At 37.7% G+C, this 15,383-nt stretch overlaps 1 protein-coding gene across 1 annotated transcript in view; it reads left to right on the top strand.

The window, feature by feature from the left end:
- LOC128663475 (WW domain-binding protein 1) overlaps positions 1-15,383 on the top strand; it is an 88,597-nt gene that overhangs the window by 21,973 nt on the left and 51,241 nt on the right. The window contains exon 2 of the mRNA XM_053717820.1: positions 9,232-9,334. Within this exon, the coding sequence (XP_053573795.1) occupies positions 9,232-9,334 (103 nt within the window). The remainder of the gene's footprint in view (positions 1-9,231; positions 9,335-15,383) is intronic.

Raw genomic sequence — 15,383 nt, 5'->3', positions numbered from 1 at the left:
CAAAGTTTATGAATGTGTAAGAGATGTAATTACATAAAATGTCCACAAGATGGAGTATGTACACAGCCAAAGGTCTTTGGCATGAAAAATAAGATTTAAAAGTCTTGAAGTTTCTGTTAACGTGAGCATAATTAAGGGGATCAAACCCGAAAACGATGCTGTTTTTATTGTCTAAATATTAGCATTATTAATATATTTTGGTGCTGTTGACGTTGTTGGAGTGATATATTTGTTTATAAAATATTTTACCAGGAAGTATACATTGAGATGTCTCTCATTTTCAAGTATGTGCGGGATGAACAAAACATTGCATTGATAAAATAGGGTACAATAAAATACAAAAACAATAATAATAAACAGTATAACAAAATGTAACATAGAACAGGTAGGAAATATATAATCAACCATAACAGGTGCATTCTGTTTTGAGATATGCAGAGAGGGATCTCTTAAAGGATATTAGGCTTTGGGAAGGTTAGAAAGTGTGGGAATAGTAAAGAGACACTGCTGAAGGGACTTGGCAGTGTCTCTTGTACTATCGTGCACCGTTCAGTAGTGCTGTGTTAACTATTGTTGCATAGGTTTACTGTTCAGCACACGGGATACTAAGACAACAGGAACATTTTATAATATGAGTAAAATAGATAGTAGTTTACAATTGCATGCTGTGTCTGAATCATAAACATTTCATTTTGTTTTTACTGTCTCTGCATACTGCTTATAAAAGCAGCTGAATAATTTGACACCCAGTGTCATCTTTCATTGTGAAACAGGACACAAATGGTTTGCTCCAGTCTGGGACTCATGTGCTGCTGGATGTAGGGGACATGAGAACTGACTGGCACCAGCCCAGCTTTTCTCTAACTGCATCCCATTGGGATATCTGCTTGATAAGGGGAAAGCCAAGCACAGCGTGGGCCCCCGTAAGGGGAACACTATTGTTATTATAAAGATAGAACGCTTCTAAAATGGTTTAATAACGAACGCATTTTAAAACGATTCATTTGCATTTCTTTGTATAATTTTGCTATTCGTCTTCAGTGTTATCTGTTAATAGAACTTGGACATCGGGGAGGGAGACAGATATCGGGAAAACTGGGAGTTGAACTGGTATTGGAGGTGGCTTTTTAATTCTATAACATTTATTGTAAGGAAGGTGAGCATTCTACTAATTTACTCCTATTATAACATTTTCCTCGTTCTCTTGTTATCTTTATTTGAAAAAGCAGGAATGTACGCTTAGGCGCTGGCCCATTTTTGGTTCAGAACCTGGGTAGCGCTTGCTGATTAGTGGCTACTGGCTACATTTAACACAAATGCACACATCTTCTGTATAATAATTTTTGGAGTCAAGATTCTGTTTAAGCTTTGTGAAACCTATGGCTATGTTAACACAGATTTTTTGTAGCCTATACTTAATTATAGAAACTTAGGTAAAGGAGTTCTTTAAAAACAATTGAATACATTGAAGCAGATAAAATAGATAAGATAAAATGATTACACCCCAACAGATTTGTCAGAAAACCTTTACTTATCTTTCAGAAACAACATATTCTATGGGACACTATACTGTACTACAAAATAATCCCACAAAAGTGGGCCATTGATTGCTGTGGGTGCAAATTAACAAATCTTGGTTGCAAAGTATTTTTCCTAACAAATTCGTTCAAGACCATGTTGCAAAAATGAATACACCCCAATGAAGTCACAGGAGCAAAGCTAATTTGTCTGACAACAAATTCCTCATTAAGAAGAATTTAACTACAGGTGAGTCTAATTATTCATTAAACAGGTGTCCAGCAGACAGTTGATTATAAAAGGGCGCTACTTACCAAAGAAAACCCCTTCCCATGTCATGTGGTCAGCAATGGCACCACAGGGAAGAGAAATGTCACAAGGCCTGAGAAATAAAATAATTTCTTTACACAAGAAAGGTGAAGGAAGGAAAAAGGAAACACAGCGCATCCGCGATTCACAGTATCATTTTATTCACCAAAAAATGACACGCAACCTAAATACACTTACAGGATAGAAGTGTAAGGAAAGCACTTCAGCACAATGCCAACTCGATAAAACAATACTGTGAATCGCGGATGCGCTGTGTTTCCTTTTTCCTTTTTTGTACAGCTTCTTGCCTTGGAATCGAACACAGTTGGAGTCCCGTGAATATTCGGCTGCTCCGCACACAGCAGGACAACTTATAACACCCACATTAAGTGATTCACCAAAATTGCACTCCTTTTACCAGTATTGACTAGACCTAACAGGACTGATCACGTTGGGACTAAGTTAAGTGTGTATAGACTTTTGGAATAATTTTAAACTAGTAACTACTTTCGTTATATTGTTTTTTTACTGTGTGTCTTTTGAATAGTGTGTACTTTCTGGGTTTTATTGCGCTGTTTATCATCTATCAAGAAAGGTGAAGGCTACAAGAAGATCAGCAAAGCTTTACTTATCAGTCAGAATACTGTAGCAAAAGTGATACAAAAATGTAACAAAGATGGAACTGCAACAATCTCACAAAGACGTCCAGGCCATCCACAGAAGGTGACACCTCGACAAGAGCGTCTTCTGATGCCATGCAAGTTCATTGCAGTTAGCTAAAGAAGTAAAAAGCCAAACTGGGGTGATTGTTTCCCATGACACAATACGGCGTACACTGCAGAGGAATGGCATGCATGGGTTTCGTCCACGAAGGAAGCCTCTCCTAAAGCCCAAGTACAAAAAAGTCTGCCTAGAATTTGCCAGGACACATGCTGAAAAAGAAGACTACTGGGACGCTGTACTCTGGAGTGATAAGACCATGATAAATGTTTTTGGAACTGATGGCTTCAAAACTGTATGGTGTCACAAAGGTGAGGAGTACAATGAAAAATGCATGGTGCCTACAGTGAAACGTGGTGGCAGTGTCCTGCTGGTGTCGGGGAGCTGCATTTCATTGATGGTATCGTAAATTCACAGATGTACTGCTCTATATTGAAAGAGAAGATGCTACCATCACTCCATACCCTTGGTCGTCATGCAGTTTTCCAATAAACACACATCTAAGGCCACTGTTGCATTTCTGAAGAAGAACAGTGTGAAAGTGATGCAGTGGCCAAGTATGTCTCCTGATCTAAACCCAATCTAACACCTACGGGGAATTCTGAAGAGACAAGTTGTGCATCACTCTCTATACAGCATCCAGGCTCTAAAAGAGGTCGTTCTTGAAGAATGGAAAAAGAAAGATGTTGCAATATGTTACCAACTTGTTCATTCCATGCCTAGAAGACTTGGTGCTGTCCTTACAAATCATGGCGGTCATAAAAAATACTAGATGTAGTAGTTTTTGTTGTGGGGTGTATTCATTTGTGCATTCACCTACTTTAAGTAAACCTGAAGATTTTGTAATCTTAGTTACATTATTAACTTTACTTTCATTTAATGAGCTAAACAAAAGTTCTATAAAACTTAGTTTTGTCAAAATTATGGACATTGTTCTTGTGTTCAATGAGATATTGATTAAAATCTTACTTTTCAAAATGGGTGTACTTATTTATGCTGAGCACTGTGTGTGTGTAAATATATATATATATATATATATATATATATATATATATATATATATATATATATATATATAATCAAGAGAGAGACTAAAGCACTCAGTGGTCTTTAGTCAACAGTCAAACAATTTTATTGTGATGTGACATTTCGGGGTAAACAAGCCCCTTCTACTGACAAACAAACAGTGAGTCTTATAAAGCCTAGATAGGCCCTTCTCCAGCAATCTGCCAATTGAAGAGCAGCATGTGCAAAAAACAAAACGTGTTACCAAACAGCTAGTTAACTGTGTAAAATATATATAGTGGCTACTAATAATAAAACAGACTCAATGGTGATCATACTCACGCCATAATGGCACCCACACTGAAAACTGCCAAGTCTCCAAGGAATAGTAACAAAATCCTAACATAAAGAATTTATATCAACTAACTCATATAGATGTTGCAGAAAATCACAACACCTCATTGGTGGGGTCACACACACCCCTTCTCATGACATCATGGACCAAAGGATAACAACCCACCATACCAACCATACACCCTGACAAGAGAGAGTATCAGATTAAGCATTTCCTGACCTGCATGACCATGTACATCATTTACCTATTACATTGCCCGTGTGGCAAGTTCTACACTGGCAAAACGTGCAATGATGCACGCACGAGCATGGCGAATCATCGCTCTTCTATCCGTCAAGCCCTGGACACCAAGAAAGCATAACAACCAGTGGCTCACTACTTCCTGGAAGCTAAACATTCCATGAAGGACTTAAGGTTCCATATAATTGACCATGGCCCTCCACTCCAGAGGGGAGGATATAGAGAGAAGATTCTACTCAAGAGAGAGACGAGGTGGATTTTTGTGCTTGGAACTCTTGCACCCAAGGGACTCATTATCAACACGGGATGGCAATGCTATCTCTAAGGACTGTTCACATTGAGAGTCCACAATTTCACTCAGATCTCTGTATGAATATAATACATTTGGGAGCTTTTATGACAGAGTCCACATATATTCATGATGGCTTTTGTGATTTGACCTACATCTATGGTATTTATGTTTTTGATAGTTTTGATATTATCTGCTGTTTTGATAATGTCTGCTGTTTCACATTTTTAAGATGTGCCATTTGTTTATTTTGGCTGAAGTCATGTATATGTCTGCTTTTAATTTAATGTAATCATATACTTTTAACTTTTTCCCCATTTGCACTTTGAAATCCCTTTTTTTTGAGACTCTGTGGTGGTCTATGCACGCCACCGGTGGCACCTCACTGGACTCCTCTCTTTTGTTTTTTAAGCTGTTTGTGACATCCATTATTGTTACTCTTGTCATTTTATATGCCTCTTGTTTCTATGACAGATATTATATGAATATTCGCTATACCGTATCAAACATCTTATGTTTTTATGTGTCTTCCCTTGTGCTTTTGATAACACTTTGCTAATATGATGGGAGTTGCCTCTACTAACAAATGGCCATTTGCCTTCCACATAGGCTTGATTTTGACAGATTTTGCTGCTTTGACACTGAGTCTGTCTCTTGTCTCTATGACAGATATCAGAGTAATGCTAGAGCTTGTCTAAGTTTCTGATTTTTTTTTTTTTCCTTGTTGTGTTGAACATAATTCTGTTTGTTTTTGTGTGTTTTTCCCTTGTGCTTTTGATGACACTTTGCCAATATTATGGTAGTTGCCACTGTTAACCAATGACTATCTACCTTCCACATAGACTTGATTTCAACAGATGTTGGTTTTTCTGCACTGAGCTGTGACATCTTTGGGGTGATAAGCATATGTAGTGTTTATGACCGTAACCAATGGCACGATCAGTTTTTGATGCCTCCCTAAATATTGCCAGCACAGCATCTGCAACTTCTGTTTACTTTAGCCAGCTAATCATCAGAATACAGCAGCGTGACCACACCTCCTCTTTGTGACAAATCAATGCCTTTTTTGTTTGGAGTTGGGCACTATCATGTTATGATGCGTTCGGGGGTGGCCACGCCCCTTTGTGTTTGATTGGTTCTACTGCATTTAGCTTGGAGGTTGCTATGATGACCGTACACGCCCCTTGGGGGTACTATTTTGATAAGTTGAATGTTTTTTATTTTTATCGTCTTATGCTCTGTTGTGTTCTTAAACCGATTGAGCCAGGCTACTAGTTTATGTTTGCTTCTCTCTAAGTATACATTATCGGCTAAATGGCTAGAGATCGGTATGTTAGGTTGTTATCCTTTGGCCCATGACGTCATGAGAAGGTGTTGTGATTTTCTGCAACATCTACAGTTGTGCTCATAAGTTTACATACCCTGTCAGAATTTGATTTCTTGGCCATTTTTAGAGACTATGAATGATAACACAAAAACTTTTCTTTCACTCATGGTTAGTGTTTGGCTGAAGCCATGTATTATCAATCAACTGTGTTTATTCTTTTTAAATCATAATGACAACAGAAACTACCCAAATGACCCCGATCAAAAGTTTACATACCTTGGTGATTTTGGCCTGATAACATGTACAGAAGTTGACACAAAGGAGTTTGAATGGCTTTTAAAGGTAACCATCCTCACCTGTGATCTGTTTTCTTGTAATTAGTGTGTGTATATAAAAGGTCAATGGGTTTCTGGACTCCTGACAGACCCTTGCATCTTTCATCCAGTGCTGCACTGACGTTTCTGGATTCTGAGTCATGGGGAAAGCAAAAGAATTGTCAAAAGAACCTCTGGAAAAGGTAGTTGAACTGTATAAAACAGGAAAGGGAAATAAAAAGATATCCAAGGAATGCCCTTCCTCCAGACTGAGATAATGATGGAAGCGACACTAAGGGGGGAGTGGGGAGCTCTGTATGAACCTCTCCCTAATATACCCTTAACAGAGCCTGGGAATGACATTGAGGTGACATCTTTCTTCTAAGGAATGTAGGAACTTTCTTCCTTTTCTACTTATAATTTTTTTTCTTTCTTTTTTTTTTTTCTCTCTCCTCTTCCTCCCCCCTCCCTCTCTCTCTTGAGGAGGATTTAAAAAGACATATCCCCCAGAGACTGAACTGTTTATGAGTGTTTGGCCAATGTTATTTATTAGAGTATGTTTAATAAGGTTATAAGTTATGCTAAGTTATTGTTTATAAAATATTAAAAATGGAGGGTGACAGCTACTTGTACGAACGTTGATATATGCAAACACCCTGATGAAGGATTATGTTAAATATGCTAATGATGATGGAATTGTAGATCTTTCTTGTCACTATGTGATCCGATTACTAATCAGACTGAACTCCATGTTAAGTATTGTATACTTACTGAGATGTATGTCTTCTGACGTCTAATGCTGTAACTCCCTTTTAATAAAGATATATTTAAAAAAAAAGATATCCAAGGAATTAAGAATGCCAATCAGCAGTGTTCAAACTCTAATCAAGAAGTGGAAAATGAGGGGTTCTGTTAAAACCACGTTCAGGTAGGCCAACTAAAATTTCAGCCACAACTGCCAGGAAAATTGTTCGGGATGCAAAGAAAAACCCACAAATAACTTCAGGTGTAATATAGGACTCTCTGTAAACATGTGGTGTGGCTGTCTCAAGATGCACAATAAGGAGGCACTTGAAGAAAGATGGGCTGCATGGTCGAGTCACCAGAAGGAAGCCATTACTACTCAAATGCCACAAAGTATCCCGCTTACAATACGCCAAACAGTACAGAGATAAGCCTCAAACCTTCTGGCACAAAGTCATTTGGAGTGATAAGACCAAAATTGAGCTTTTTGGCCACAACCATAAACGCTACATTTGGAGAGGAGTCAACAAGGCCTATGATGAAAGGTACACCAATCCTACTGTGAAACACAGAGGTGGATCGCTGATGTTTTGGGGATGTGTGAGCTACAAAGGCACATGAAATTTGGTCAGAATTCATGGCAAGATGAATGCAGTATGTTATCAAAAAATACTAGAGTAAAATTTGCATTCATCAGCCCGGAAGCTGCACATGGGACATACTTGGACGTACTTGGACATTACAACATGACAATGATCCTAAACACAAGGGCAAGTCGACCTGTCATTGGCTACAACAGAATAAAATGAAGGTTCTGGAGTGCCCATCTCAGTCTCCTGACCTCAATATCATTGAGCCACTCTGGGGAGATCTCAAACGTGCAGTTCATGCAAGAAAGCCCAAGAATTTACAGGAACTGGAGGCTTTTTGCCAGGAAGAATGGGCAGCTTTACCATCTGAGAAGATAAAGAGCCTCATCCACAAATACCACAAAAGAATTCAAACTGTCATTGATGTTAAAGGGGGCAATAAACGGTATTAAGAACTGGGGTATGTAAACTTTTGACAGGGTCATTTGGGTAGTTTCTGTTGTCATTATGATTTAAAAAGAGTAAACACAGCCAAACACTAACCATGAGTGAAAGAAAAGTTTTTGTGTTCTCATTCATATACTCTGAAAAATGGCCAAGAAATCATAGATTCTGCTAGGGTATGTAAACTTATGAGCATAACTGTATATGAGTTAGTTGATATGAATTCTTTACGTTAGGATTTTGTTACTATTCCTTGGAGACTTTGTAGTTTTCAGTGTGGGTGCCATTATGGCGTGAGCATGATCACCATTGAATCTATTTTATTATTAGTAGCCCTTTTATATATTTTACACAGTTAACTAGCTGTTTGGTAACCCGTTTTGTTTTTGCACACGCTGCTCCCCAATTGGCAGATTTCTGGAGGAGGGCCTATCTAGGCTTTATAAGGCTCACTGTTTCACTGTTTGTGTGTCAGAAGAAGGGGCTTGTTTACCCCAAAACGTCACATCAGAATAAAATAGTTTGACTGTTGACTAAAGACCAGCGAGTGCTTTATTCTCTCTCTTGATCTGTTACACCAAGAGCACCCTGGCAGCTGCTGTACCTTTGGTGAGAGTTTGCACACCCTGCAACTTTTGTGTGTGTATATATGTGTGTGTATGTATGTATGTGTATATATGTATATATATATATATATGTGTATATATATATATGTATATGTGTGTGTATATGTGTGTGTATGTGTGTGTATATATATATATATATATATATATATATATATATATATATATATATATATAAAGAAACGAGGACTAGCTGGATCGTTTGCAACCAAGTAGGTTTATTCAGGCATAGGTGATAGAACACTCAGTGGTGTACAAGGTAAGGTGTTATAGGTCTGACGCGTTTCGCGCATGTGCAATGCGCTTCATCAGAGAGATATATATATATATATATATATATATATATATATATATACAGTAAATTCAAAATGAACATTTCATGCTTAGACAAAACTTTAAATAAAAGAAATAAAAAATAAACTTTCAGTTTATGTTCTCAAATTTAATTTGTTTTTTGGTATTATTTTTTTTACAAGTAAGGAACGTGCACATCTAGCATTGTATGACAGCAATGTTTGTAGCAATTTTTAACATTGCTACAAATATTGGATACTAAGAGAATGAAGCAAACTTGATAATAGAAATAAATTGGATTTATTTTTAATTGGCATGCTCTAGCTAAACATGAAAATTTAATTTCAACTTTACAATCTCTTTTATGAATTGCTTATTAGAACATTTTCATGTTATGGAGATATATGGTATATTTTGGGCCACTGCTCAACTCTTTTTTTTTTTTTTTTTCTGTAACAGGGCAGGGAATTCTGTTTTGGAGAAGATCGAAAGCCGTATAGATGTGAAATTGGTTACTGCTGTGGAGATACTGAATGCTGCACCTACTACTATGAGCTATGGTGTAAGGGATTTTATTTAAAAATTTGATTCATTTTTTAAAATTTCTTCATCGGAAAATTACACATTACAGTCTTGTACAAAGGACAGTTATAACAAAGTATAAATCAATATTTTTAGATGGGCTCATTATACAAAAACAGGTTCAATGAAGTCTTCTAACAGTGTGTATTATACGACACTGATTACAAACTGTGGTTATTCCTCTCATGTTTAAACGCTTGTATAAAATATATTTAAAATTTTTTGTAATAACACCTCTAATGTTAATATTAACCTTGTACATACAGAAAGAGAAGCTCTCTTTTAGAAACAAACAGCTCAGTAGCTTGTTGTATAAATACCAGACAATTCCTCTCTGAACAAGGAACATGGCAACCCCAGATAATTGTTTTGGCATTTTTTGGGCCTCTTCAGTGAGGTGCAGCTATATTCTTCTAAGCAAATTGGGTACGGAGTCCACATCTGGTTTCTCCATCACTCTTAGAGAGACTTCCCTAGGGTCATATTACAAATACACACAGAAAGTGAAGCGCTCACTCAGGAACGAACAACAGCTCAATAGCTTGTTCTATGGAGATTTACCAACTGGGGAAGTCTCTCTAAGGGTGATGGGGAAACCAGACGTGGACTCCTTGCCCAATGTGCTATACCACAATTCCTCTGGAGGGCAGCACTTCCGTTAGTGACTCTATAGATAGGAAGTTTGAGAGTTTTCTCTGAAAATCTGCAGGGGTGTCTCCTATTCCCCCAGCTGTGGGTATTGCTTTTGTTGCATCCAAAGCACTCCAGCCACCAGAAAAATCTTTGTTTAAAAGACCTTTATTCTCATTAGTTGGGTCCGAAAGTTGACAGGAGCAACGTTTCGAACCTACTATAGGCGCTTAGTCATGTACACTGATTGCATACAGGTTATACTTTTTATACCCTCACTTGTGTAATGCAGAGTTCTAGGTAACATTATAGTGACATCTATTGGTAACATATTGGTATTACATCTTTTTTCAACTACAATGTTAACCCTTAATGTACCATACTCACAAAGTTAAAAACATAGGTAAAGTAAAACCATTATATACAATTTAAAAAAAAAAAAAGCAGAATATAACACAACAAGTATGTTCTGTGAGTCTCTCTCTGGCCTTTCTACAGGTCTCACCAATGTAAATTAAACCACATGGGCATTTGATTAGATAGATAAGAAATGTAGATCTACAAGTGAGATACTCTCTAATCTTAAATTTGTTACTATTGGTCGGATGGAAGAAAAATTCTCCTCTGATCGTTGATCTACAGTGACTATAATTGAGGCATGGGTAACAGCCAGTTTTTGTACTCCCTATGGTTTTTTGTATAGTTTTTTTTTATTACTTCCAATATCTGAATAGACCAATTGGTCTTTGCGACTTTTATTCCTCTTAAATGCTATCATGGGCATATTTTTAAAGGCTTCTATTTGTGGATTGCAGTCCCTAATTATGTGCCAATACTTTTTCACAATCTGTTTAATTTTAGGACTAAGTCTGTTATACTGAGTAATAAAAATGAACCTCTCTTGTCCATTGACTTTATTTTTTTTTTGTGTTTTTTTTTTTTTTGTCATGTGTTGTAATCTCAGTTTAAATAACATGTTGTAATTGTTCCTCTATTACTGTTGGTGGATATCCTCTTTCTTTGAATTTATCAGACATTTCTTTTAACCTCAGTTTACATTTAGTCTCGTCAGTCACTATACGCTTAGCCCTTAGAAATTGGCTTTTGGGTATAGCTTTTAAGATGTTAATAGGATGAAAACTGCCAAATTCTAATAAGTTATTTTTATCTGTGGGTTTAACATATAAATCAGAATGTAAAAACCATTCAATATATATATATATATATATATATATATATATATATATATATATATATATATATATATATATATATATATATATATATATATGTGTGTATATATCTAAAAAAAGAATTCCTATTTCACTCATTTCCAGAATGAATTTAAGGCCCTGTACTGTGTTGTTCAGATCCTCAACAAACTCTACCAGGGTTCCAACGTCGCCCAACCACACACCAAAAATATCATCTATGTACCTCCACCAGGAGGCACCATAGAGCAAGAACAACTTATTGGCGTAAACAAAGTGCTCCTCAAAGTTGCTCATGAAAATATTAGCGTATGTGGGTTCGGCGTTAGAACCCATGGCAGTTCCCTGTTTCTGCAAATAAAAAGTATCCATAAAAAGAAAATAATTGTAGTGTAATATAATAGTTAACAGGTCTACCAAAAATTGAATCTCTCCCGATGTATATTCACCTTCTGATATTAAAAGATTCTCTACTGAAGAGATGCTACTTGTATATTTTATTGAGGTATAAATGCTACATACATCAAGAGAGAAGAATATACGTTTGTCACCAATATGGCCTAGTTCTTTAATTTTTGCTAAAAAATCATTAGTGTCCCTTATGTAGGAAGTAGTTTTTACTACCAAAGTTTGCAATACTTTATCTAGGAAGATAGCAATTTGTGCAAAGATGGACCCCATGCCTGCCACTATGGGGCGTCCTGGAGGCTTATAAGGATTTTTGTGAATTTTGGGGAGTACATAAATTACCGGTCTGATTGGATGTTTTACTAATAATGCATTTTTTAATTTTTCTGTAATAATGCCCATTTTAACAGCTCTGGTAACAACAGATTAAATCTCTTTGTTAATTTGAATGGTTGGATCTCTTGGTAATTCTTGATATATTTGTTTATCTGCCAACTGTTTCTTAATTTCGTCAATGTAATCTTTTTTTTTTTTATTTTGCACAACTACCGCCCACCCTTGTCCGCCTCCTTTATGATAATGTTCTCATTATTTTTCAAGGAGTTTATTGCTAATTGGGCTTTCTTATTCTCATTCACAAGATGTCTTTTTTTTTCTCTTTTTTAAAAAGATTGTCAATTTCTCCTGTTAAGTGTAGTCAGTCCACGGGTCATCATTACTTATGGGATATTAACTCCTCCCCAACAGGAAGTGCAAGAGGATCACCCAAGCAGAGCTGCTATATAGCTCCTCCCCTCTACGTCACACCCAGTCATTCTCTTGCACCCAACTAATAGATAGGATGTGTGAGAGGACTGTGGTGATTAAACTTAGTTTTTTTATATCTTCAATCAAAAGTTTGTTATTTTAAACGGCACCGGAGTGTGTTGTTAACTTCTCAGGCAGAATTTGAAGAAGAATCTACCTGAGTTTTTGTATATGATCTTAGCGGACGTAACTAAGATCCGTTTGCTGTTCTCGGCCATTCTGAGGAGTAAGGTAACTTCAGATCAGGGGACAGCGGGCAGGTTCACCTGCAAAGAGGTATGTGGCAGTATATTATTTTCTAAGGAATGGAATTGACTGAGAAAATACTGCTAATACCGATATAATGTAAGTACAGCCTTAAATGCAGTAGTAGCAACTGGTATCAGGCTGATATGTATATATGTTTACACTTAAGTATTTCTGGGGAATGGCACTTCACTGGGAAAATACTGTATGCATATAATTTTTAGCCTAACTTGCAGTGTGAGCGACTAGCAGCAGGCTTTTTAATGACATTTCATATATTAGATTTTAAACGTTTACTGGCATGTTAAATCGTTTAATTATCTGAGGTACTTGGTGAAAATTGTTTTGGGCTTTATTTTCCACATGGCTGTCGTTTGTTTTAAATTAAAACAGTTTACTGAGCTTCCCTCACTGTTGTAATGTGAGTGGGAGGGGCCTATTTTGGCGCTTTTACTACGCATCAGAAATTCAGTCACAGTCTGTCTTTTTCTCCCTGCATGATCCAGGACGTCTCCACAGAGCTCAGGGGTCTTCAAAACTAGTTTTGAGGGAGGTAATCACTCACAGCAGACCTGTGAGACTGTGCTTGACTGTGATAAAAACGCTTATATTTTCAATTGTTATACGTTTTTTCTGATATTAAGGGTTAATCATCCATTGCTAATGAGTGCAATCCTTTGCTAAATTTGGTTTCTATAACTAATCCGGTTCATTGTTATTCAACTGTGACAGTTTTTGTGTGCTTCTTAAAGGCACAGTAACGTTTTTACATATTGCTTGTAAATTTAGTTGAAAAGTATTTCCAAGCTTGCTAGTCTAATTGCTAGTTTGTTTAAACATGTCTGACACAGAGGAATCTCTTTGTGCAATATGTTCAAAAGCCAAGGTGGAGCCCAATAGAAATTTATGTACTAATTGCATTGATGCTACTTTAAATAAAAGTCAATCTGTACATGTTAAGCAACATTCACCAGACAACGAGGGGGAAGTTATGCCGACTAACTTGCCTCACGTGTCAGTACCTGCATCTCCCGCTCAGGAGGTGCGTGATATTGTAACGCCAAGTACATCAGGGCGGCCATTACAAATCACTCTACAAGGCATGGCTAATGTTATGACTGAAGTTTTGTCTAAATTGCCAGAACTTAGAGGTAAACAAGATCACTCTGGGATGAGAACAGAGTATACTGATAATGCTAGGGCCATGTCTGATACTGCGTCACAATTGGCAGAGCATGAGGACGGAGAGCTTCATTCTGCGGGTGACGGATCTGATCCAAATAAACTGGATTCAGACATTTCAAATTTTAAGTTTAAGCTGGAAAACCTCCGTGTATTGCTAGGGGAGGTGTTAGCGGCTCTGAATGATTGTAACACAGTTGCAATCCCAGAGAAAATGTGTAGGTTGGATAAATATTTTGCGGTACTGACGTTTTTCCTATACCTAAGAGACTTACTGAAATTATTACTAAGGAGTGGGATAGACCCGGTGTGCCTTTCTCACCCCCTCCTATATTCAGAAAAATGTTTCCAATAGACGCCACCACACGGGACTTATGGCAAACGGTCCCTAAGGTGGAGGGAGCAGTTTCTACTTTAGCTAAACGTACCACTATCCCGGTGGAGGATAGCTGTGCATTTTCAGATCCAATGGATAAAAAGTTAGAGGGTTACCTTAAGAAAATGTTTGTTCAACAAGGTTTTATATTACAACCCCTTGCATGCATTGCGCCTGTCACGGCTGCGGCAGCATTTTGGTTTGAGTCTCTGGAAGAGACCCTTGACTCAGCTCCATTAGATGAGATTACACACAAGCTTAAAACCCTTAAGCTAGCTAATTCATTTATTTCTGATGCCGTAGTACACTTAACTAAACTTACGGCTAAGAATTCCGGATTCGCCATTCAGGCACGCAGAGCGCTGTGGCTAAAATCCTGGTCAGCTGATGTAACTTCTAAATCGAAATTACTTAACATACCTTTCAAGGGGCAGACTTTATTCGGGCCCGGTTTGAAAGAAATTATCGCTGATATTACGGGAGGTAAAGGCCATGCCCTGCCTCAAGACAGAGCCAAACCCAGGGCTAGACAGTCTAATTTTCGTGCCTTTCGTAACTTCAAGGCAGGAGCAGCTTCAACTTCCTCTGCTCCAAAACAGGAAGGAGCTGTTGCTCGCTACAGACAGGGCTGGAAACCTAACCAGGCCTGGAACAAGGGCAAGCAGGCCAGAAAACCTGCTGCTGCCCCTAAGACAGCATGAAGTGAGGGCCCCCGATCCGGAAACGGATCTAGTGGGGGGCAGACTCTCTCTCTTCGCCCAGGCTTGGGCAAGAGATGTCCAGGATCCCTGGGCGTTGGAGATCATATCTCAGGGATATCTTCTGGACTTCAAAGCTTCTCCTCCACAAGGGAGATTTCACCTTTCAAGGTTGTCAACAAGCCAGATAAAGAAAGAGGCGTTTCTACGCTGTGTACAAGACCTTTTACTAATGGGAGTGATCCACCCAGTTCCGCGGTCGGAACACGGACAAGGGTTTTACTCAAATCTGTTTGTGGTTCCCAAAAAAGAGGGAACCTTCAGACCAATATTGGATTTAAAGATCCTAAACAAATTCCTAAGAGTTCCATCATTCAAGATGGAAACTATTCGGACAATCTTACCCATGATCCAAAGAGGTCAGTACATGACCACAGTGGATTTAAAGGATGCTTACCTTCACATACCGAT

Source organism: Bombina bombina, chromosome 6, assembly GCF_027579735.1.
Source record: "Bombina bombina isolate aBomBom1 chromosome 6, aBomBom1.pri, whole genome shotgun sequence".
Lineage (NCBI taxonomy): Eukaryota > Metazoa > Chordata > Amphibia > Anura > Bombinatoridae > Bombina > Bombina bombina.
The sequence above is the reverse complement of the archived record's forward strand: the minus strand, read 5'-3'. Positions and strand labels throughout refer to the sequence as shown.